At 29.2% G+C, this 25,735-nt stretch overlaps 6 protein-coding genes across 6 annotated transcripts; 4 read left to right on the top strand and 2 right to left on the bottom strand.

Moving 5' to 3' along the window:
- Positions 1–309: 309 nt before the first annotated feature.
- Positions 310–3,753, bottom strand: PmUG01_03027600 (conserved Plasmodium protein, unknown function; the record flags this gene model as incomplete). Its single annotated transcript, XM_029008910.1, has 1 exon — positions 310–3,753. The coding sequence occupies one exon, from the start codon at positions 3,751–3,753 to the stop codon at positions 310–312; it is 3,444 nt and encodes a 1,147-aa protein (XP_028859490.1).
- Positions 3,754–5,330: 1,577 nt separating this feature from the next.
- DBP7 (ATP-dependent RNA helicase DBP7, putative) lies at positions 5,331–8,033 on the top strand (the record flags this gene model as incomplete). The annotated part of the gene is made up of 1 exon (XM_029008911.1): positions 5,331–8,033. One exon carries the CDS (start codon positions 5,331–5,333, stop codon positions 8,031–8,033), a length of 2,703 nt encoding a protein of 900 aa, XP_028859491.1.
- A 2,188-nt stretch (positions 8,034–10,221) lies between these two features.
- PmUG01_03027800 (conserved Plasmodium protein, unknown function) lies at positions 10,222–12,222 on the top strand (the record flags this gene model as incomplete). The annotated part of the gene is made up of 6 exons (XM_029008912.1): positions 10,222–10,309; positions 10,685–10,774; positions 11,116–11,238; positions 11,578–11,707; positions 11,830–11,911; positions 12,073–12,222. The coding sequence occupies 6 exons, from the start codon at positions 10,222–10,224 to the stop codon at positions 12,220–12,222; spliced, it is 663 nt and encodes a 220-aa protein (XP_028859492.1).
- Positions 12,223–13,231: 1,009 nt separating this feature from the next.
- On the top strand, positions 13,232–15,883 carry PmUG01_03027900 (conserved Plasmodium protein, unknown function; the record flags this gene model as incomplete). Its single annotated transcript, XM_029008913.1, has 1 exon — positions 13,232–15,883. The coding sequence occupies one exon, from the start codon at positions 13,232–13,234 to the stop codon at positions 15,881–15,883; it is 2,652 nt and encodes an 883-aa protein (XP_028859493.1).
- Positions 15,884–16,740: 857 nt separating this feature from the next.
- PmUG01_03028000 (40S ribosomal protein S5, putative) lies at positions 16,741–17,623 on the bottom strand (the record flags this gene model as incomplete). Its single annotated transcript, XM_029008914.1, has 2 exons — positions 16,741–17,250; positions 17,546–17,623. The coding sequence occupies 2 exons, from the start codon at positions 17,621–17,623 to the stop codon at positions 16,741–16,743; spliced, it is 588 nt and encodes a 195-aa protein (XP_028859494.1).
- Positions 17,624–22,612: 4,989 nt separating this feature from the next.
- PSOP1 (secreted ookinete protein, putative) lies at positions 22,613–24,016 on the top strand (the record flags this gene model as incomplete). The annotated part of the gene is made up of 1 exon (XM_029008915.1): positions 22,613–24,016. One exon carries the CDS (start codon positions 22,613–22,615, stop codon positions 24,014–24,016), a length of 1,404 nt encoding a protein of 467 aa, XP_028859495.1.
- Between the last annotated feature and the right edge of the window lie 1,719 nt (positions 24,017–25,735).

Consider the following 25,735-nt stretch of genomic DNA (forward strand, 5'->3'; position numbering starts at 1 on the left):
AAATGCTTTAATAAAAAGATATACTAAGTAGTTGTAAAATGCACACATGTGAAGCCTTCTTTTTGTTCCTACTTTTTTGTCCGCTTATTCAAAAAATTTTTTTTCACGAAGTAGACATTTTGCACTAAAGAAATGAAAAAAAATCGAGTAACTTGACAACATGACGACTTAATGAAATGACAACTCAGCGGTGTAACGAAGCAGTGATGCAGTGGGGAAAGCCGCTTTACTAAGCCAGCTTCCGAGTGTCCATGGTCATCCGTCAATCAGTTCGTGAACATGCGCTCCTTATCGGCTGAACTGAAAGAACTACATTTTCATGCTCTTCACAAATTGCTTCTTATCCGTGTAGGTAAACTTATGATTGTATTTCAAAAAAAGTTGGTGCTCAAGCAATTTACTGTTTGTAGTATTATGCCAAGGTATATCTACATTAGAGTTGTTTTCATACAAACTGTCATGTACTCCCTGTATAACAAATATAGGAATACGGAATTTCAGACTGTACACATGATCCAGTACTTTGTTATGAGAAAATGGTTCAAAAGCATTATTGCTGTTGTTAAAACAAAAAAAGTCTGTTTCAATAAAATATTGAATTTTTACAAGGTCATTTCTAAATGTTGGTATTATTTCATCGTTTAATGTAATACTAATATTTTTTTCAGAGCAATACAAGGTAGAAACATTCTGTTGCATTATAATTTTTTTATTCGATATAACATTATATGAAGAATTATCTGAGTCAAGTGATGAATAACCTTCTTCTAAAGCATCATTTTCATCATACAATCTATTTCTTGTAATAGTTAAAATTTTGGGGTTTATTTTAATTTTTTCAATTCTTACTAGATAAGCATCTACATGTAAAGTATGTATCTCCGCATTTTTAAAATCTATATTTATATTAATAATACTATTAGGTGTAAATGTATTTGTTATATTATTATTTATTCCATCCGTTACTGTAATAAAACAAATATTTTTATTATTCGAGTTTATCCTATATACATTTTTAGATGGATTATTAAAAGGCGCATTCTTTTTTTCTTCGTCTATATTAAGCAGAAATGAATCTGTACTAGTATTATTTGCATTTGATAAAGAACATGATTTTATTTTTTTTGTATTAATACACCTGAACATGTTTTCTTCATACATATGTTTTATTATGGTATTCATTTTTTCAAAATTTTTATCGTAATATACTATACAGTTGCTCTTATCTTGTCTTTCGTTGTTGCTCCTATGCTGTCCTTCGTTGTTGCTCTTATCCTGTCCTTCGTTGTTGCTCTTATCCTGTCCTTCGTTGTTGCTCTTATCCTGTCCTTCGTTGTTGCTCTTATCCTGTCCTTCGTTGCTGCTCTTATCCTGTCCTTCGTTGTTGCTCTTATCTTGTCCTTCGTTGTTGCTCTTATCTTGTCCTTCACTGTTGCTCCTATGCTGTCCTTCATTGCTTCTCTTACTTTTTGTTTCTCCTTTCGTTTCTTGCCTAATTTTGTCATGGTCCTCATTGCCCCTATCACCCTCCTCTGAATGGGTTCCCCTTCTTCTTTTGCTATCACTGCTCTGGCCCATTCCTTCCTCATGCATTTCACCTGGTATGTCTTCATTTGCACTGCTTCTACTACAGTTGTTGTTGTTGTTGTTGTTGTTGTTGTTGTTGTTGTTGTTGTTGTTGTTGTTGTTGTTGTTGTTGCTGCTACTGCTGCTACTGCTTCTGCTGCTACTGCTACTGCTGCTACTGCTACTGCTGCTTCTACTGCTGCTGTGATTGTCGTCACTACCGTAGTTATTACTACTGTGCCTTTTGTTGTGAGCACGCACCTGAGGAGCTGGACAGTTAACGGCGTCTCCCTCTCCTTCTCCCTCCTCCTCTTCATCGCTACATGTACTTTGCTCCGACTGTGAGTAGCTGTCAAAATTTATGTTGGCAAAATTACTCTCACTACCTTTTGCATACACATATTTAGCTTTGTCTAAAACTAGGTTGTCATACCATCGTATAGGCACATATTTCACTTCATTGAACATAAAGTCATCATAATTGCAAAAATAAAAATGGTTCAAATCGTCATCATCATACAGGACGATATTATTTAGAGGGCACTCCAAAAATGCATCATCCTCCTGGTGATGGTGATGCTCATGATACTTCTGTTGTTGATGATGACGCTGATCATCTGCTTGTTCACCTGAGCAATATTGATCCCATTTATTACTTCTACTCGTGCTTCTACCCCTACTGCTATTATTAAATGCTGTATCCATATCTCCGAATGTTCCACTTGTGTGCCCCTCACCTGTGCACGCTGCGCTTGCTATGCATGTTCCATTTCGCTCTTTATTTGCAGAGTCCTCCTTTGGTAAGGGATTCCCTCCCTGTTTCTTCTCTATTCCAAGTACGGGGGACGATGATCGATTTAAAACCAATGATGGCACATCTGACAAGCCCTTACAGCCACTACCACCCGCCTCTTTTAAAGTATTACTATTACAGTTCCGTAACATGTTTATAAGGGACCGAAAAGGTAAGCCTTTCTTCATACGCGGATTGGTTCTAACTTTACCGATATAGTAGTCGTAGTGGTATACTATGTAAAAAAACAAGTGCAAAAAATAAAAGTAATTGTAATTGTAAACAACATAGTTCAGTAAATAAAGAGAAGAATCTTCTTTCCTCTGGCAGCAAATGTTATAGATACATAACAAGCATTCTAAGTTTGTTTTGTTCGCATTGTTGTAAATATATGTCGGGATATTCATACTATTAAAGCTAGCTTTCTGCAGAGCGTTTACCATTGCGCGTTTATTACTGCTGTAGGTTTTGTAGTCATAATCTTTGGAATTACTATCTTTGGTGTAATCGTCTTTGGTATCCTCATCTTTATAATTTCTGTTCTTACTTTCACTATCTTTAAAGAAAATGCTTTTAAAGAAACCAGCTTTATATTCGCTTTCTTTGGTTTCGCTATCTTTACATTCACTTTCTATGAAGGCACTTCCTATACAATCATTCGACCTAAAGCCGCCATAACTCCCAGTTATGCTATCCCTCTTTGAATCCCTAATTATAATATGAAAGTTGTGGAAGAAATACTTATAATTATTTCCCTTGTTATCTATTTTTAGATCCAATGGTTTTATAGGGAAGCATGAAAAATTAAGTATAGGTGAAGTATGATACTTAGCGCTTAGAACTTGTATGGGGAAATAAGCTTCAGATTTCTTTGTAATAAATTCTTTTCTATTTTTATATAATCGTTTAACTGACTGTACATATATGTAATACTTAAATTTTACATTTTTTCCATTATATGATGGGGGTACAAAAGGCGGTAATATACATTCTAAAAGGTAATAAGATAAATCATCGGGTTTTTCAAAATTTATATCTGTACATAATATTATAGAGTTAGTATAAAAGATTAAAAACTTCTGTTCATTTATATCTCTCCTACGATAAAACGGAAAATTTAATCTATCTTGTTTCCCAATCAGATCATTACTATTTATATATAATACCTCGTTATTAAATATATACATTCCATATATATATATAACTATATAATCCAGTTTAACATTTCCAAAGTATTTCCTAGGTCCTTTCAATCTAAATATAGCTTTAAATACATCACCGCTGCATGCATATTTCTCTTCTAGGTGTATACTCAGCGTTACTGGGTCACTCTCTAAGTTCTCAAGGTTTATATTGTTCTCTTTTGTTTTGTTAGTATAAAAGAGAAAGTTCATCAGGCTGGAGGCTTATTCAAAATGGCGATTGGATGAGGGGTCGCGGTTCACGCGTACATATGTGTAAATGGATACATGCGTACGTGTACACATACGTACATACATATATATATATTACACGCACATAAATATATATATATTACACGCACATAAATATATATATATACATATATATATATGTATATATACTTAAATACTTGCATGCATACATACATACGTGTAAACATATATATATAGTACTACAACATTTTGTGAGTGTATATGTACGCTATCGATGCATACATATAACGCACGAATTGGTAAAATTTACGAACTGCGCGGAAAATCGTTCTCCTCGTCCATCGCTTGAGGAACGCATATCGTTTTGCTTAACTGACACGAATTAATAAAAAAAAAAAAAAAGTAGCTTCACAAAAATAACCATTAAAAAAAAGCCTGTTGCATGTTTGCATGCTTGTACTTGAGCTATAGTATCGTTAACTTTGTATTCTCTAATGATGGAACGTTTTTCATCGTGACAAGTATTAGAAAGAGGGATAAAAAAAAAGGATACTCATAAAACACGTGGTAAATTACCATATACGCAAATATATACATATATATAAATATGTATGCATATAATTATGTGCTCATGCCCACATCATACTAAATGATAATCTAACCATTAGCAGTAATTTATGGATACTCTCCTTCGCTATAATATTTTATATATTTTTTTCTCAATTTTTTTAGATCGAAATACACGTTAATGTATATTTTTTTTTTTTTTTTTTTTTTTTTAACTACTGCAGATGTATGTTAATAATTATTAAAAAATTCAATGAATCACTGAAATAGTTGTGATATATATTATAATATATATATTATTGAGTATATATCGTATTTGTAATGATCATTTGTTTCTTTAATTTTTCTTCGTCCATTAAACTATATATTTTTTTTTTTTTTTTTTTTTTGTTTTAATAAGAATGAGTTAAATTAAGTAACGATCTACTTATCGTGTAACCTTTTCCTCATTACGTTACATTCTTTTGTTTCATTTATTTTAGGCTTGCTCTCCTCATTGTTTTGGCTCCCAATTTTTGTTCATAATTTTTGTCCCTAATTTTTGTTCATAATTTTTGTCCCTAATTTTTGTTCATAATTTTTGCCCCTAATTTTTGTTCATAATTTTTGTCCCTAATTTTTGTTCATAATTTTTACCCCTAATTTTTGTTCATAACTTTTTTTTTTTTACCTGACTGAGCAATAATAAAGGGAATTTTTTTGTGATATGCAGTTATAGGAGTCAGTGGAAAATACATATATATATATACATATATATATGCATATATATAATATTGTGTAACGGACCATCGGGTTTTTAAGGATTTTCCATTTTAACATATTCCTTTTAATATTTTTACTGAAATTTTTTCGACTCTTTCCAAACGAAAAAGAATTCTTACATACACATACTTATATACACAAGGGAACGGGAGCTTGCAAATGTTAACATGCGAATGTGAATTACCGAAAGACGGAGATATATTACTTAACGTGGAGAAGAACTTTGTCAAACGTCTTTTCCTTTTACGATGAAAAAGTTAAAAGAAAAAAAAAAGTTTTCCAAAAAGGATATTTTAAAGGGGAATAGTGAAAAAATAAAAACGTTTTTGAAAAGTAAAAAAAAAAAAAAAATAAAAGGACTTAAAGAAAAGCTCTTTTCAAAAAATGCTTCAAAGGATAGAGCAGGTATTACGAAGAAGAAAGACAACAATAGGAGAGGAAAGGAATGGAAGACGAAAAAGAAGGAGAAGGAGAAGGTGAAGAGAGGGAAGGAACAACAAAATAGGGATGAAGATAAGAACATTCTTTGTGAGTTCCTCGAAAACGACGGAAAAGGAGGCTGTGTAACGAATAATAATTTACATGACTTGTTCATAAAAAAAAAAAAGATCAAGGAAGGGAGTAAATCAGCTATAAATTGTAAGAACGTAAGTGATCCTGTTACCCATTTAGACTATAGTAACGAAAATTGTAACGTTAAAAAGAGTGCGTTAGAAAATGGAGAAGACCGAAAAAGTGATAAGGACGTTTCAGAGATGAACTTAGTTAAGTACCATAATAGGGGAACAAAAATAAGTAATAGTACCAACAACAACAACAACAACAACAGCAGTAGCAGTAGTTACAGCAGTAGCATATTTGAGGGACTGTTTTCCGACTTGAGGGAAGTGCTAAGTGAATGCCTCATAAAAACTCTAGAGAAAAACAATTTTACGAAAACAACGAGCATTCAAAGAACGAGTATCCCTCTGATGTTTAAAGAAAATGATGTGTTTCTAAAATGTATGACCGGTTCAGGCAAAACGCTATGTTACGCAATACCTGCTGTTCAGAAGATTTTAAATATGAAAGAAAAGAATATAAAAATTACAAGAGATATGGGTACATTCATTTTAATTCTATCACCAACAAGGGAATTGGCTGTACAAATAAATAGTTTATTTTATGTTTTAACGAAACCGTATCCGTACATTGTTGTGTCATGCATAACAGGTGGAGAAAAAAAAAAATCGGAAAAAAATAGGTTAAGAAAAGGAATATCTATTTTAACATGTACACCTGGGAGATTATTAGATCATCTGGAGCACACGAAATCGTTGAAATTAACTTACTTAAAAAGTGTTATATTGGATGAAGCTGATAAGATAATATACTTAGGAACACAAGATAAAATAAAATTAATTTATGACATGATAAAAAAATTAAAACATGAAGAAATTGTTTGCATGCAAGAAGAAGTGAAAAATTATGATCAAGTCAGGAAAAATTTTCAAATGATTTTTATATCAGCAACATTGAACCGTGCGATAAAAAGTTTAGCCAACTACTGCTTAACGAATAAGACGCTTTGGGTGGAGAAGAAAAGTGTAACTCGAGCCAGCTTTTCGGCGTACGGTGCTGATTTGGAAAGTGGTAATGCACAGGGGAATGCTTCCGAGAATATGGCTGATAGTTCCGCAGATAATGCTGCTGATAATTCTGCGCAAAATGATGATGGGAACACTAATTTCATCACAGGGAGCTACCCCCAGAGCGAAAACTTTGGCAGCTATGAACTTCCGGAACAGTTAAGGCAGCATTGCATATTATTAGACATGAAGCAAAAATTTTGGTGTTTACTTTGCATGTTGTTGGAGTGCGTGGAAAAGAAGATGAAGCCGGTGGTATTCTTGTCGAACCATAATAGTGTGGAATATTTCCAGATCCTTTTGAAGAATATATATTGGCCTACGGATGTTAAGAAAAAAAATATAGAAGTGAATAAAAGATTGAATAAGGAAATTAAGCCTGTTCTAGAGAAGGAGGACGAGCTATTATTAAAGAAGCATTTAGAGAACTGTGTGTTGAACAAGTATAAGGAAGTGAAAAGGGACGATTTCAAATTACTACCGTACAAAAATTTGATTGTCGATGATATATATGGAGGATGTGGTGATGAGCAGGATAGATATCATGCCTATATAGATAATGATGACGAAGGGGAGCAAATATTATATAACATCAACACGGATAAACATAAAAGAGTTTATTTATTTAAAAATGTTCCTATATATATATTGCACGGTAATTTATCAAAAGAAGATAGACTAGGTAATTTTAACGACTTTTCAAAAAACGCTAATGGTATTTTATTATGTACAGATATAGCTTCAAGGGGTTTAAATTTTAACTCGTTAGATGTTGTTATACAATATGATATACCTCAAGTGCTAGAGGAATATATACATAAAGTTGGTAGAACAGCAAGATTAAATAAGGAAGGGTTTTCCTATTTATTTTTATTATACCAAGAAAAAGAATTTATCAATATTTTAAAAAATAAAAATATTGTATTAAAAGAAATAAAAGGGAATGAATTAATTAATAAAATTAAAAAAGAATATATTCCTTCCTTTTTGAAATCCGTTGGTGGTAATGTTTTAGAGTTTTTACAAAATCATTTCCAATCCATTGTTAAATCGAATAATACGCTCATAGAAAAGTCAACAAGTGCATACTTGTGTTCAGTTACATCTTACTATTCGGTTAGTAAAAATTTAAGAACAGTATTTAATGCAAAGAATCTACATCTTGGTCATCTCGCATATACCTTTATGTTAGATCAGACACCCAAAGAAATTTCCAGGTTTAACAAAAAACATAATTACTTAAAAGTTAAAAAACACACAGTGCTCAGCAACAAGGATAAGAGATTCTTGCGGTCAAAGGGGTTCAAGAAAAAGAAGGCATGAACGATTACGAGGTGCTGAAATACCTTGGTGTACGATCCACAGTGGATTTAAATAGGTATACATATGTATATATGTATATATGTACACATGTATATATGTATATATGTATATATATATATATATATGTGCAAGTGTGCGAGGCGAAAGAGACTGTCGAAACATTTTGAGAATAAAAAATCAGTGTGCATTTGAATAATTTACGAACGTTTGTAAAAGCACATTTACATATGTAACCGTGCTATGCTGTAATGTATTGTATACTGCACTGCACAGTATTGTAGTATATTATTATTATTTTTTTTTTTCAAACATGCTTTATACGTCCATTTACATTTGTAAACATTCGTACCTCCATCGCGTTGATATATATGCATGATTTTGTATCCTTGGCTTCACCACAGGTTTGGTCCATGAAGCCATCTTTTTTGTGTTTCCTTGTTTTAATTTGTTTACCCTAATTTTTTATTTTTCGCATTTCCAAGGTGAAATAATTCTCAAGTGAAGCACACCAACCTTGCCTGTTCAGGTGAAATGTGCAAAAAGGGTTTAAAAAAAGAAAAATAAGTAAAATAATAAAAAAATAAATAAATGAATAAACAATTAACTAAATAAACAATTAACTAAATAAATAATTAAATAATTAAACAATTAACTAAATAAATAATTAAATAATTAACTAAATAAATAATTAACTAAATAAATAATTAAATAATTAATTAAATAATTAAATAAATAAATAAATAAATAAACGAATGAACAAATAAACGAATGAACAAATAAACAAATAAATGAATAAATAAATGCATATATTAATTTATGAACATTTAAATGAATAAAAAAGTTAATATAAAAATAAGAAGTATATCTATTCAACGAATTTATACAGGTCAAAAGTGCTTGGAGAAAAATGCATGGAGCATTTACATGCTTGTATAAAGTTACTAGTACGCTCCATTACGTTAATTTATTAGAATTCAGTTACAGATAAAAAGTAAAGTAACCCTTAACGAGGAGATATATATGTAAAAATAATGAGGAGAAGAATTACGTTTATTGCTGTTTGACTGTTCAGGTGATGAGCAGTTAAGGTAGTACTTCCATAAGTACGCATGGTACGATAATTTCTAAAAAATTTGTAAATAATTAAGTTGAATCAAATTAAATTAAATTAAACAACTATGCAACTAAACATGATGTAACTATACAGTGACGCAGCCCAACGATGGCGCAAATAGAGCAGCGTGCACCATACCCGTTTAATGATAGTTAACCTTTATTATAATATGCACTTCATTTTGTTTTTAAAATATTCAAGTAGTGAAGATGTATGTGGAAATGCAAGAATCTTAAGAAACACATCCAACGTACGAACGTGTAAAGTTAAAAGGCACAAGAAGATATCATAAGTATGATGTTGCGGGGCGTGTGGAATATGTGGAGACCCGTAATTTAAAATTTTTATAATTTTCGCATTTTTCATATTTTTCGTTTAAATTTTATACCGACTGTGAATTCTTATGTTGACAGAACAAAAAAAAATGTGTTCTCCGTTCAAATATTTTTTTTTTTTTTTTTTTTTTTTTCAAGCTAAAATATTAATATAGCACCTTTATTTATTATTATTTTTTTTAATTTTAAATTTGTAATTTTTACATATCTAATTTTAAATTTGTACGTTTTAAACTTGTACATTTTAAACTTGTACATTTTAAACTTGTACATTTAAAACTTGTACATTTTAAACTTGTACGTTTTAAACTTGTACGTTTTAAACTTGTACGTTTTATATGTGTATGTGTTAATTTTGTACGTTTTAAATTTTAAGAATACTTTTAATGGGAAACTATTTCATCTTTTAAAATTCCACATTCGTAAAAAGCAGTAAAGAATTATCATTTCTGCCCGCGGTGAAGTTTGTCGGCGTGGATGCATACGTTTTATACATATGTTTATGCATTTATATATGCATGCGTATGTATAATTTCCTTACTAAGGAAAAGCTCCCATATCATTCTTTTTCGCCCGCTAAACAAGGGAATTTACATACATATATGTATGCTCAGGTGTATATTTATATGTACATATGTATAGATTTATAGATTTCTACGTTATTATATTGTATGTATGTATGTATGCATACATACTTTTTCGTAAGGGCCTTCCTATTGATAACCTGCTTCACGACGAAATGCCTACACAAGCGAAAGCGAGACCTGAAAAACTCACTGCAATAAGAAACTACTTACAAAACTTTGACTATAAAAATGAAAAAGAAAGTAAGTGAAAATCGTTTATTCATAATTTTACTTATTAAATGTACATATGTGTGTGAGTGTGCGAAGGGGGGTAGGTATATGTGTTCCTTTTCCTGCTGTGACTGATATTGTTAAAACTTATAATATGTGCACTATTGTTAGTTCTATTATGCTCTAATATATGTATTAATATATGTAGATCACTGCATGTTAAAAGGGTATTCCTGGATTACTGTTTGTAGACTAACGTGTACAAGCAATAAATGCGGGAGTGTAGATGATACATGAAACGCCCTTCGTTCATTAGAATGTATGCATGTACGTATGTACATATGTGTACACATATACATATGAAATTTTTTTTTTTTTTTTATTTATCCTTTTTTTCTGGAAAAGGCATTAATGGCTTCGTGGAGCTGCTCAAGGATATTGATATAAAAATGGTGGTGTTTGATTTCGACCTGACCATAATAGGAGCACATTCAGGTGAATAGGCGCATGTTATTTTGATTTTTTCAATTAGAAATATATGAGAGAGCGATTACAAATTCGATGGGTCTAATGGGCGTGTTGTACATGTACCTGTTCGACTTTTTTCTTCTTTATTTTGTTATATATTATTCTAGTTAATGTTTTATTTTTTATTATTTTGTTTTATTTTGTTTTATTTTTTATTATTTTGTTTTATTTTGTTATATATTATTCTAGTTAATGTTTTATTTTTTTTATTTTTTATTATTTTGTTTTATTTTGTTATATATTATTCTAGTTAATGTTTTGTTTTTTTTATTTTTTATTATTTTGTTTTATTTTTTTTATTTTCGAAGGAGGGTACATCGACAAGTCGAACGACATAAAAAACATAGGACTGGCTGTTACTAATCACTTCAAAATTTTTTCGAAGGCTTTGTACGAGAATGGCATTAAAATTGCCGTCGCCACGTTCTCAGGTGTGTGAAATACGCACATGTGTGCATATGTTAGATATATGTATGTATACGTCCATATATTTATTTGCGTATTACTTCGGGTTATATATATATATATATATATATATATATATATGTTTATAAGTACATTTATGCATTCGTGTGGGATGATGAAGTGCCAATTGGGGCGCTTCCCTCTTATGTTTGAACTTTTTGGTGGACTATTATTCATTTAGATTAAATAATATTAATTTAGGTTAATATTAACATTGATTACGTATTATATATATATATATATTATATATTCTTTATTTTTTTAATTTTTTAATTTTTTTTTTTTTTTTTTTGCTCACTCTTTAGATGACGAGGCCATTAGCAGCAGAAGAGGAAAGTCCACAACTCTTATTGCCGGTGAAGATCTAGTCCAACACTGTATAAAGAAAAGCAAGTGTGAAACTAAGATAGAAAAAGTCTACGCATACTACCCATAGTAATACACAAAAAAATGAAAAAAAAAAGAAAAAGAAAATAACAATGGAAAAACGTTTAAAAATATGTTTTGCAAAAAGACAATCGCAGTATATATATTTGTCTCTTTTTATTCATTTATAGTTACTATAGAGAACCCAAAAAATATAAAGCCTTGGGGCTTCAAAAACCTATGAGCAATGACAAATCGTTTCATCTTGAGAAGGTATGTTCTTGACAAACGCTTGTATATATATATATATATATATATATATATATGCGCATGTATCTTTATGCGTACATAGGTACCTACTTGTGCTAGTGTATATGAATATGTGCAAACATGTTTACTGCTCCTTTTTTTTTTCATCTTCATACTTTTCGCAGATACGACAAGAATTTGATGTAAACATAGACGAGATAATATTTATTGATGACGATGTGAAGAACTGTGTTTCTGCCAAGAAAGAGGGGTACATTACTTTTAACGTAACAGGAAAGGATGGCTTTAATTTCAAGAACATAAAAATTTTGTAGTAACGAATGGGGTATCTTCAATTGGTTTCGGTGAGCACGTACGTACGTGGGTCATGTGCGTGTTCACCAATGCACGGGTGTTTACATGATTGCATGATATATTTTTCAATGAGGGAAATGGACAAAAAGAAAAATATTTTATTCTCTTTTGTTCCGCTCGCTCCCTTTGTGCCTTTTTTTTTTTTTTTTAGTTCTATGTTTTTTATCTATTTCCCCATCCATTATTGAAGAAGCTTTATGTATGTATGTATAACGTATGTATGTATGTATAACGTATGTATGTATGTATAACGTATGTATGTATGTATTATATATATATATATATATATATATTTTTTTCTATTTGTACATTTTACCGCAAATACGATCATAAAAGGGACACATACGTATTTTTATACCTGTTGATTATCTTACATTTTATGGTAAATTAAAAAAAAAAAGAAAAAAAAAAATAAGGTGGAATGATATATGAAATAACATACGATACGGTACGGTATATACGATGAAAAAAGGAAAGATAATGACAATCAAAGGCAATACAAAAGAATTAAAAAAAAAAAAAAAAAAAAATATATATTTTTTTTTTAAAATGTGTAAAATACAAATGAAAAGTGAGCGAAAGAAAAAGCAGGAATTTTGCAATTTTTGCGTGTTTCCTTTTTATGCATTTAATTCAATTTTATTAAAATTTTATTCAATTTAACTCTTTTAAATTCAATTTTATTTAATCGAACTCTTTTTTATTTCAATTCAATTTCGTCCCGTTGTTTCGGCTTGTTTGTCGTGCGATCGTGCTTTTCCTCTTAAGGCTCTACTCATTTTATTTTTTTCCTCTTGTTCTTAAACCGCTATCCATTTTACTCTTCTCTTTTTTTTTTTTTTTTGTCCTTTTTTACACTTGTAACAATTTTACTGATGTGACTAAGGAGTTTTTTAACACAAAAAAAAAAAAAAAAAGAAGCAAAGAAAATCATAAAAAATGATGAAAGGTACTGAAAAACGATGAAAAATGATGAAAAAATACAAAAAATACAAAAAAGCAAATTGCAATATTGCTATCGCTGTAAAATTATTTTGCAAAAAACATTTGTCCACCGTTTGTATTGCTCACCTCCTTTTTAATACCATTTTCTTAAATTACCTTGTAATTTATATTTTCCTTTTGCAATTTTTCCAAAGTAATAAAAAAAATATCCTGAACAATGCAGGTAATATTTCAAATTTGGAGTTTTCAGAAACATGGAAAGAGAGAATTCATGTAGAAAAGTATGAACAAGTTACTCACTTGGTTGGTATTACATATATCATTTTCTGTTTGGCTTACTACATTTTAGAATTATTTACAAAATGGAATAAAAAATATGAAATTAAAAGGTTTTTAGTAAGAAGAAATAAAGCAAATAGGAGGGGGGAAATTGAGAGGGAAAATAATATTAACAGTTCAGATAAAAATGTGATAATTTCTGAAGAGAGAAAAAAAGAAAAACGCACAAAGGAAGAGGTACACATAACAATAAATCATATTTTGTTGTGTATTTTATTAGCTATATTAGGATTAAGCAAATATAACAAAAATGAAAAAATTTTTTATTTTTATTTTGTCTTAATAATATGCGAAATAAATAGACCGCTAATAATATTTATGAACATAATAAAAGGTATGAAAAAATATTATAAAAATACATATTTGAAGAAAGAGAGTAGTATAATAATAAGAAATGCAATTAAGAAAAAGGATCTTGTCCTTTTTTTTTGTTATTTTGTTATATTAAGGTTTTTTAAACTGTTCACATTCTGTTCTAAGAAGTTTATGTTGTGTAATAAATATGACTCGTCTAATAAGAGGCTCTACAAAGGGGTAGAAAAGAAAAACGTAGCGGAGGAGATGGGAACACAGTCATCTCAAGTTAAAGATAATACAATAATAAGAAACCTATTTTCTTTTTATTACAATCTTATAAGTTCAAATATATTAACAAATTATGGGAAGAATGCTTTATGCTATTTGATAAAGTATACTCACAAATTATACTTTGTTATTGTTCTAATAAAAAAGCACGTCAACCGTTGGATGTCTTCTTTAAATTTTGTTTTCACATCAAAACTAGGCACGTTAACTTATGAAATGAATGAAACTATGGATAATTTTAAGGGGAAAGGTATGAAACACTGTATGAAAAATGGTGTAAACTTTAGTGAAGGGGATAACGGAAATGCAAATGAATTGAATGAGTTCATGTGTAAACAGCGAAGAGATAAAGCGTGCAAAGGATTTGACATAGAGAAAGGAGTTCATCAGGAGAAAGATATTCGTAAAGAGGATACCATCTCTTTCAGAGAACAAACATCAGTAGCTTCACCTGGGTCAGATGTAACGACAGAATTAACATCAGGCGAAGGAAACCATATTCGAAAAATTAATAAAAGGGAGTATGCTCATATAAGGAGAAATGTAAATAAATACAAGAATTATTATGAGGAATTTAAAAAAAACAAAGAATATCATTGTGAAGATAAAGTTGTTAACTCTGATTACGATATATCAAGAAAGGAAATATTTGGTTGTAAGACGAAGGAAAAAAGATCATTTCACGTAATTGAAGATGCACACAATAAATATCTATTTGATCATCTCGACTATTCAGAGTATGACTTATATAACATTAAGAAGTGCACATTTAACGTAAAGGAGGAAGACAGTAACTCCATAGGACAAGAACAGTGGTGTAAAGAAAATGCTAAACTAAGTCCTGCAACTATGTTAACAAAAAATATTAACGAAAAGTCAGGTTATACCGCTTCGAGCAGCATTAACCACTTAGTTGACACTTCAACAGAAGTAGCAGAAAATGTATGCAAGGGAAGAGACAAATGTACAGGTGAAATGCCATCGGATGGTAAAAAGGGAGAGTTATATTATTACGTTGAAGAAAGGGATAAAATTGAATTTGCTCAGAAAGAAGAAAAAAAAAATGAAATAAATAATAGCTCATTGGTAGAGAAAGATTTATATAAAGGACAGGACAAGGAAACAATAAAAGATGTTAATATTATTGAAGAAGAGTATGTTAACATGAATCATATTGATGAGCATATCGAAAAAGGGAAGGCAAAAAGAGATGATGTGTATATGGAACACTACAACACGCAGAGGAGTAACTCACAAAAGAAGAAGTCTTTTTATTTACGACATTTAAGTATATTAAGAAATGTAAAAGATGCTCATGAATATAGGAGTAATTTAAAAAAATTTGTTCAAAAAAATTTTTTCACAACAACAAAAACAAACGATCATTCACAGGTCGAAAACAAAAGGTACAGTGTCGATTACTGTAAGGGGCAAAAGAAAAAATTCTTGAATAACAAAAAAAAAAAGAAGACATGTTTGGAAAAAACTGTGAAGCTTTTTTTAGATAGTTTTAAAAGAAGAAAACAAGTTTTAATTTTTTTAAACACCATACATAAAATTCTTTTAATGATTAACATTTTATTAATTTTTTTTGTTAAGGGAATTATTATATACATTATTTTATTTTCCTTTATGTCTAAGTATGACCACTCTTCTTTCTTTTTTCGTAAATTTGTTTTAATATTAATACAGTGTTGCTATTTCTTTTTTTTTCATTTTTATGTGCGCCAGTATAAGCAGATGATGAAGTAACCTTTGCGACCATGCCCACACGTCCACATATATGCGGCGTATATGTGCCATTGCAGCGTATATGCGTCATTGTAGCCGTATATGTGCCGTTGCAGCGTATATGTGTGTATGTATACGATACACATGCATATGTACAACATATATGTATATATAGCATACGAATTTGTAAAACAGTGCGATTTTTCAAATAACAGCTCGTTTTTTCCCCCTCTTTTTATCAAAATTGCATGCTTAGCTGCACGAACTTTCTTTTTTCGTTATAATGCCATTTTTTGATTACATTAACTTTATGCACAGCTACACATTTTTTGTTCAGGCATAAAGTGACCATATGTCCTTTGTATCTACATTTTATTTGAGAATAGGCTACTTTTGAAAACTCTTTAAAAATTATTTAAAATTTGAAATATATATATATATATATATATATATATACATTCATACTTTGTACATATGTGTATACAGGCACGTATACATATATATATAGACAGGAATACATATATACGTTACATGCGTATTGCCTATATATGCGTACATCATCTGCACTTGCAGCACGTGCTCAATGAGTATTTCTAAAATGTGTGCAAAAATTAAACTGCCTAAAAAGGGTCAAATGCATTTTCCTTAAAAATTTATGTTAAAAAATTAAATTTTTATGTGCAAAATAAATTTGCATATTATGTCAATGCGAGGGATAAAAAAAAAAAAAATATATAATAAAAACGTTTCTAACAATACATGCTTTCCCTCTTTTCTTACTTTAAAATAAAATAGTCATAAAATTAACAATTTTATTGTAATTGTTAAAAAAAAAAAAAAAAAAAAAAGCTGACATGGTCATAATATTTCCTCTCATTTTAACGATTAGCTTTTGCTACTCTTTCAATTTCATCCTTTTTTTTAATAGCATAAGAACTTGAAGATTCATTTGCACAATGGATAATTTCTTCCGCTAAACATTCTGAAATAGATTTAATATTTCTAAAAGCAGCATTTCTGGCACCAGTACAAATTAAATATATTGCTTGATTAACTCTTCTTAATGGGGATACATCAACTGCTTGTCTTCTTACAACACCCGCTGAACCAATTCTTGTTGAATCTTCTCTTGGGCCACCTTTTTGTACAGCATTTACAAAAACTTGTATAGGATTTTCTCCAGTCATTAAATGAATTATTTCAAAAGCATATGAAACAATTCTTATAGCTTTCAATTTCTTTCCATTGTTTCTTCCATGCATCATCATTGAGTTTACTAATCTTTCCACGATTGGGCATAACGCTTTTCTAAATCTCTTTTTCTGGTAACGCCCAGCCGTGTGCGGTGTGTACACACATGCCTTTTGCGAAACGGCTATACAATCCACCTGCACATGCAAAAGAAATGAACAACATAAGTTATAAACTGCCAAGGTCGAATTTAGGTACTTCACACGTAGACATGTGTGTTATCATACATTTACACATACATACACACATAATATATATATATATATACATATACATATGCATATAATTGTGCATTTTGTCATGTATTTATTTTTTGTCGTTCATTATTTTATTCCCTTTTTCTATTTCCACTTCTATTACTACTTATTTCTTTTACTTCTTATTTCTTTTTATACTTCTTCCTTTTTTTTATTTATATTTTTTTTTTTTTACCAATGACAAATCGGCTATGTTGATCTCTTCATAGGACCACTTTTTAAAAAGTTTTATATCCGACGTTGTTGCTTCCATTCTGTTCAAAAGTTAACTGCGTAATGAGAAAAAAAAAAAAATAATAAAATAAATAAAATGGAACAAAATGATGCAAAAACATATGCGTTCATGAATACCATCATATGTACATAAAGCAAATTAAATATTTCCAAATAAGTGCATATACTCGTATGTATAAATATGTACATTATACAAATCCACTATCTTTTTAGACTATACAAAGGGTATCAAATTTGTAACTTCTTCCTTTTAAGGAATAAAATATATTTTCCCTCTAATTAGCTAATTATGTAAGCAAAACACAAATGGGATAGAAGCTGTTATATACTATGCATAAATGTATGTACATGCCCGCTCCACGTGTTACTATACTGCTACGGTTTATATATACATATATATATGTATACTAATATATGCTAATACTAATATTTGCTAATACTAATGTATGCTAATACTAATATATGCTAATACTAATATATGCTAATACTAATATATGCTAATACTAATATATGCTAATACTAATATATGCTAATACTAATATATAATAATACTAATATATAATAATACAAATATATACTAATACTAATATATACTAATACTAATATATATTAATATATGCATATATATTCAAACATCTGCAAACATTTATTTATACATATGTACCACTATTGAAACTCGTTTATTTTATTCTATTTTATATTAATTTATGTTCACTTAATTTTTACTGTACTATTCATGTTATTACCTTTTCATACAATTTGGGAGTTCGTCAAAATTTCATAATTTAGGAAATATGCAATGAAAAAAGGATTAAAAAAAGGATTAAAAAAAGGTTAAAAAAGAAAAAAAAAAAAAAAATGAATTAAAAATTGTTTTTTTACAGGGGGAACGAATATTTTCTCAGGGTCAAGGTAAGCTTCTTTTTTTTTAAGCAAAATCTCGTTATATTTTATTGCATAGTAACAGAAGGTAGGTATACTGTTCTCATTTACAGTATCATATTCATTTCCTCATATATATATATATATATTTTTTTTTTTTTTTTTTAAATAAGGATATGCAGCGCCTACTGCAAGAAGAAAAAAAAAAAAAAAAAATTTAAAACCCCCTATACACCCTTGTCCGTCCAAGCTAAAAAGGACCATATGTGGTTGAATAAACAATGGAATAATATTTTATGTACATAGATATATTTATGCACTATGTATATATAAGCACGTATATATATTTATGGGCGTATAAAAATGAATACCTATATATATACTGTATATTGTATAATATATTTATTCTATTTATTTCATTGCAAATGTTTATTCGACAAATCAAGGAGAATCTTCTTTATCTTTTTGTTTTTCCTCAAATATTTTAAAATTAACAGTTTATAATACAACAAAGTTTTTTGCAACGAAATAAATCAGCGTTTTTTATTTTTTATTTTTTTTTCCCACTTTTAAACATTTTAAAGCAAAAGAATAAAAAGCTAAGATATTATGAGCAAAAATAATATTGTATTTAAAGAATAAAAGTGTATGACGGTAATCTCTACCTTATTGCACGTTTTATGAACATAAATATTGTTGAAGCAGAAATTAGCTAGTTACATTTTTTATATTAGAAAAGTGAAAGGTTAAAGAAGGATATTTAGTGAGCTTTATGAAATTTTATGAAAACTCCATTTGTTTAGTGATATGTATATAAGTATATATGTGTGTATATATATTTATATATATGTTTATACATATTTATATATATGTTTATACATATTTATATATATGTTTATACATATTTATATATATGTGTATACGTATATTATGTGAATGTAGTAGATAGACATGCCTTCATACGTGTTGTATAATATGAACAAATTGACGATATTTATACATTTCGTCGAATTACATAACCAAAATAGGTGAAATAAAAAATCGTTTGCATGGAAAATCTATATTCGTTTCCATTTTGTTGATAAATTGAAAAAAATGAAAATTTCGAGCCTTTTTGAATGGTATTAATTTTAAATAGGATGAACATGTTTGAATTGTATAACTTTTTTTTTTTTTTTCTATTTTGAACAGATATTTAGTATATTTTTATTTTTTACGTATTGTAATATTAATATGCTTTCATAAAATAAGGCAGAGCTTTATTTCGGATAAATACATTACAAAAAAAAAAAAAAAATATTTATTAGTAACGTTTACATAGATATATATATATATATATATATCGATATAGATACACATAGGTATTTATGAAGGGAGATAATCTCTTCCCGTGGTTTTAAAATTGTTGTAAAGGGCAAACAACACACGGTAATTAATGAAGTGGATAATTCTTACTTAATAGAGTTTTATTTTGTTTTTCATGCGAACATGTAAAAATATATTTTCCATTTTTCATTGAAATGAGAATAAATTATAACTGCGTTTAAAATAAATGTGGGGGATAAAATGAAGCTAAACGAAACATTGCTTGTTCAGTGAATCTACAGTCTGCTTTGCATAAATGTACGTGTGGACGTGCACGTGTGTTCGTATGTATACATATAAATATACGTAGCTATAAATGCATATAAATATGCGTAGTTATAAATTCATATAAATGTATATATATGCATATATATATATATATATGCATATATATATATACATATATATATATGTATATATTTTTATTTCTCGAATTTTTCACCAACATTTTTTGGGCACATATATGCTAATGTGTGAAAAGACGAATAATAGTAATTTATAAGCAATAAGGTAAATGGTAATTTCCAAGATTTGCGGAGAATGAGTATATTATTAAACTGTATGTGCAGCATATCTAAATGAAAATTTTATGTCCAACTGTTTAGCTATTACTTTACCCTTGCAGACAGTTTAATATGATATTATGTAAAACATGAACTACACAAACAAATATAAACGGTTTGCGTAACACCATAAAAAAAAAGGAAATTATATATTTTTTTATTTTTAATACTTGTTCCTTTTTTCCTGTATATCATATTACCTATATTTAAATAACAGAAAAAAAAAAAAAAAAAAAGTGTAAAGGCACCATTTGCACATTTCGACAAAAATGTTTTGGGCAAAAAAAAAAAAAAAAAATAAAAGGTTATATGCACGTCTTGTAGTAAAAGACACACAAGTATTCCTTTACATATGTATCATACGAAAGGAAAGTAGCATCTTACTGAATTAGTAAGAAAAAAGGAAAAGAAAAAAAAAATTAATATTACCTCTGTGCGCGAATTAATTAAAGTTTAGACTTATCAATAAAGATGGAAATTAAAATTAAATACCCGCATAATATGTGTAATAAATTTTCTAGAATTAAAAAAGAAGAGTGCAAAAAGAAAAAAAAAAAAAAAAAAAAAAAATGCTTTTTTTTTTATATTTAAAGTATGTATAGCTAAAGAATAAGATTTCAAAAAACATTTCATTGCACAAAATGTCTGTTCATTTAACATGACATGTTAATGTAGAAATTGAATATTAATTAAATTTACAAAGCCTATATAAGTGTATGTACCCACACACATATATGAGTGCATACGTAAATACGTACATATATGCGTGCATACGTAAATACGTACATACATAATACGTACATACATAATACATACATACGTACATACATAATACATACATACATACGTACATACATAATACGTACATACATAATACGTACATACATAATACGTACATACATAATACATACATACGTACATACATAATACATACATACATACGTACATACATAATACGTACATACATAATACATACATAATACATACATAATATATACGTACATACATACACACATACTTACATACATACACACATACTTACATACTTACATACATACACACATACTTACATACATATACACATACTTACATACATACATACGTATATAAACTGGCTCACCAGTCAGCCATTTTGCCTCTTAAAATAATTTACACCATTACAATTTTTGAAAATTGGGAAAAAAAAAAAAAAAAAAAAGTGCTATCCGCGTAGAATCCTTAACACAAACATGTTTTGTAATTTTTTTTTTGTGTGTACACATCATAATAATTTTTGAGAATTGAGACACAGCTACCTTAGACAACCAAAACATTAATTTTTTTTTTTTTTTTTTTTTTTTATGTTCACCAGTATTTTTCGTAGTCTGTATTTCTTATTTTACCATTTCTTTAAAGGTCTTATTTTGTTTATGTCTCAGACATTACACACCTGACATGTTCATAAAAAAGAAAAAAAAAATTAGCGAAACTAGCCAAAATAGCAGAAGTAGCCAAAATAGAAAAAGTGGCCAAAATAGTAAAAGTAGCCAAAATAGTGAAATAGCCAAAATAGTGAAAGTAGCTAAAATAGTGAAAGTAGCTAAAATATTGAAAATAAACGAAATAAAGCTTACGTTTTGCGGTGAGCGCGTTGCGCCTGACCGTGGGAAGAATTCGCTATTTTTTTTTTTTCCATTTTGAGTTGTATAACTTCTTTTAATTTCCATATTTTACATGATGCACGTTGCATATTGCACTTTACATTGTATTGTTTATATTTGTTTTATTTTATACCAATTTGTTTTATCGCATCATATTTATTTTATCTTATAACATTCTGCTTTATTTTACTACATTCTGATTTATTTCAATTCGTTTTGTTTTATTTATATATTTGTGTGTTGCTTTTAACTGATTTGTTTTGGAAATTTACCATTTTTTCTAAATTTCCATTTGATTTAACATTATACTCTTTTTTTCGCTTTTTTTGCCTTTTTTGCTTTTTTTCCTTTTTTGCTTTTTTTCCTTTTTCTTTCTTTTTTGCTTTTTTTGGCTTATTTTGCTTATTTTGCTCATTTCGCTCATTTCGCTTATTTCTCCTTTTTTTTCTGCTTCAATTCTGATAGACATTCAAATATGCTTAAACGGTCGCGTGTTTGATACTATTCCCCATAACGAACAAATTGCAGTTTTTAATTTTTCCGAAAAAGAAGTACAAAATGAATAAGCTGTTTGTTCTGTTCCTTTTTCTATATGTTGTTGCAGCCGTAAGGCCCATTAAAGAACAGTACAGAGAAATTTCAAATACGTTAAATAATAACTTGAAAAAGAGGAATACTAACACAGGTAAACCATTTAATCTGAAGGAAAGCATAGCATATGAAAGAAAAAATAATTATGAATTATATATTGATACAAATGGGGAACTAAAACAACAACGTAATAGTGTGAATGAACCAAGACAGCTGTTAAAAAAAAAAATGGAAAATTTTAGATATTTAATAAATGATTTAGAAATACATTTTGGTGTATATAAGTTCAACTCTTATGATAAGGATAAAGTATTAAGAGAAACTTTAAAACCTGAATCCTTGTGTTTTACTATTCTTGGTCTTTTAACAGATACATTAAATAAAATAACAATTAACGATTCTCCTATTTATGGTTTTATAATTAAAGGAGAAAAGAATGAGAACAATGAAGTAAATAGTACATTAGGAATTTATGTAATCTTATCAAATGTAACTGTCCCTTTGGGTGATTTCTATTTCCCTAAAATGAAAAACGCTCCTTATGAAATTCCATTTTTAGTAGGCTATTATGATAGTAGAAGAGGTTATAGAAATAAAAAATTTTCTTATCTTTGTCCTCTTCCCCCTTTTTTGGTTGATGTAATAAGAACAACTAAATTTGGTCTAAAAGTCAAATTTAACAGTTTAGATTTAGATGTAAATGAATTTTATCCTGCCACCTTGTCACATGCCTTAGAAAATAAAGATTTATTACCTGTTCAGAAGAGCGATAGTTTCAAAGAGGAAAGAAATAAAATGATAAATTTACTTGCCAATGTTGCAAAGGATGTACCATATAGGAGTATAATAAATGACTCACATGTTATGGGAGTTGGATTTATAAAACCAGAAGAAAGAATATGGGCAACTAAATCATTTTCTACTATTAAAGAACAAATTAAACAATTCCTGTCCAGTTCAGGTAGAACTCCTATGGATAATGAAGCAGTTGCTATTTATTTCTTATCCTTAAGTCAACGTTTACATATAAACATAAATGGTACAAAATCGAATAAGATAACAAAGATTCAAGTTTCCAATGTGCAGAAAAATAATGCAGGAGTTTTGGAAAAATATACCATAAAATTGGACTTCGAAAATTCAGCATCTACTACAACAAATGCAGTTGTAAAGGGAAAAAATATATTTATACCTAAATCGTTAAACAATATTCAAGCTACTATAACGTACGAAATACCTCCTACTTTCGGCTTAGCTGTCGGTCAGGGCGGTCAAGGAGTGACTTACACCTTCGCCGAGTTAACTTTCCCCCTTAGTAATCTCTTTCCTTACAACGTGAATAACTTATCTTCCTTTGTAAAGAACATCTGAGGGATGGGAAGCCACATCCGGAAGTTGGTGTGTTAGAAGTGTACATACTTACGTGCATGCACATGCACATGAACATATATATATGTATACCTTTACTGACGCATACCCACACGGGCTCAAATGCAGCAAGTTATGGTGGCCTTTATAAGAGCATACTATATGTAGGCAGTGTTATGCAGGAAAGGTCAAAGGAGCGAATAGGCTATTGGGCAATTCCCCATCAGATTGAATGTGGAACAAAAACAGAAAAATTAAAAAAAGTAGAAATGATGAAAGTAATATAATAAATATGAAACATATAAAAAAAAAATAGTATCATCGTGGTATCGTATCATCGTGGCATCGTATCATCGTGGTATCGTATCATCGTGGTATCGTATCATCGTGGTATCGTATCATCGTGGTATCGTATCATCGTGGTATCGTATCATCGTGGTATCGTATCATCGTGGTATCGTATCATCGTGCGTATCATCGTGTATCGTATCATCGTATCATCGTGTCGTATCATTCGTATCATCGTGGCATCGTATCATCGTGGCATCGTATCATCGTGGCATCGTATCATCGTGGTATCGTATCATCGTGGCATCGTATCATCGTGGTATCGTATCATCGTGGCATAACAGTACTGTAGCATTGTAACATTATTAGACGCAATAGTGCGATAGTTACAGCAATGACAAGGATATATATAAGGCGGATGCAACTGGATGAAACAATAATTTGATCTTTTTCACCAAGAATACATGTACATTTTGTATACACACATATATGGATGTACTAACACGAGCACTCCTCGTTTACATTCACGTCAATCAATGCATAATTGAACTGTTTATTTTTGCCATCATTAGTTTTTCCCCCCCACCTTTATGTAGTACATAATATATATTTGCTCTTCCTTTTAAACACTTTTATAGTTGCGCATAACCGTTTTCGGTATATTCTTGCGATATTTTATTTTTTATTTATTATTGCTCATGTATGATTGCTTATGTATGATTGCCTATGTATGATTGCTTATTTATTATTTATTATTTATGATTTCTTATTTATGATTTATTATTTTATTTTTTTTTTATTTTGTTTTTACTTTTTTTTTTTTTTTTATTCTCTTACGATGAACAATTCATATGCTTTTCCTTACGTGTTTGTACCATCGCACTTTTTATTCGTTCCACGTTATATACCATATGTTATAAGTAACATGCTATGTAATATTGTTTTCATTCCTTTCTTCATTTAACACGATTTTTAAAAACAATTTCCCTTTGATAACACGCTGATTTATTCTTCTCAAAAATTAAAGATAACGATATGAGGAGTGTACGTAATTGTACCCCCAACTATAGGAAAAAAGGAAAAACAAAAAAAAAAAAAAAAAAGAAAAATATTCTAAGCAATGTACCGTTTTTTACACTCTTGACTACCCCCAAGTTTGTATTGTAGGTGTATATGCTGTAGGTGTTATACTCTTAATGAGCAGGGATATTCAAAAGTATACTCACATCTACACGTGTACCTATATATATACACATATGTGTGAGTAACTGTTTAGCCTATTTCGAGCGGATACTCCTATATGGGAGGGCTTACTACTTCAAAAAGTATAATTTTTTTTTTTTTTTCTTGAAAAGAATAAATTCATGTTCTTTAAAAAAAAAATGTATTTTGTTTCATGGGTTTACTAAAACGTGCTAAGGTTTTATAGAGTAG

The sequence above is a fragment of the Plasmodium malariae genome (assembly GCF_900090045.1).
Source record: "Plasmodium malariae genome assembly, chromosome: 3".
In the NCBI taxonomy this organism is placed as follows: domain Eukaryota; phylum Apicomplexa; class Aconoidasida; order Haemosporida; family Plasmodiidae; genus Plasmodium; species Plasmodium malariae.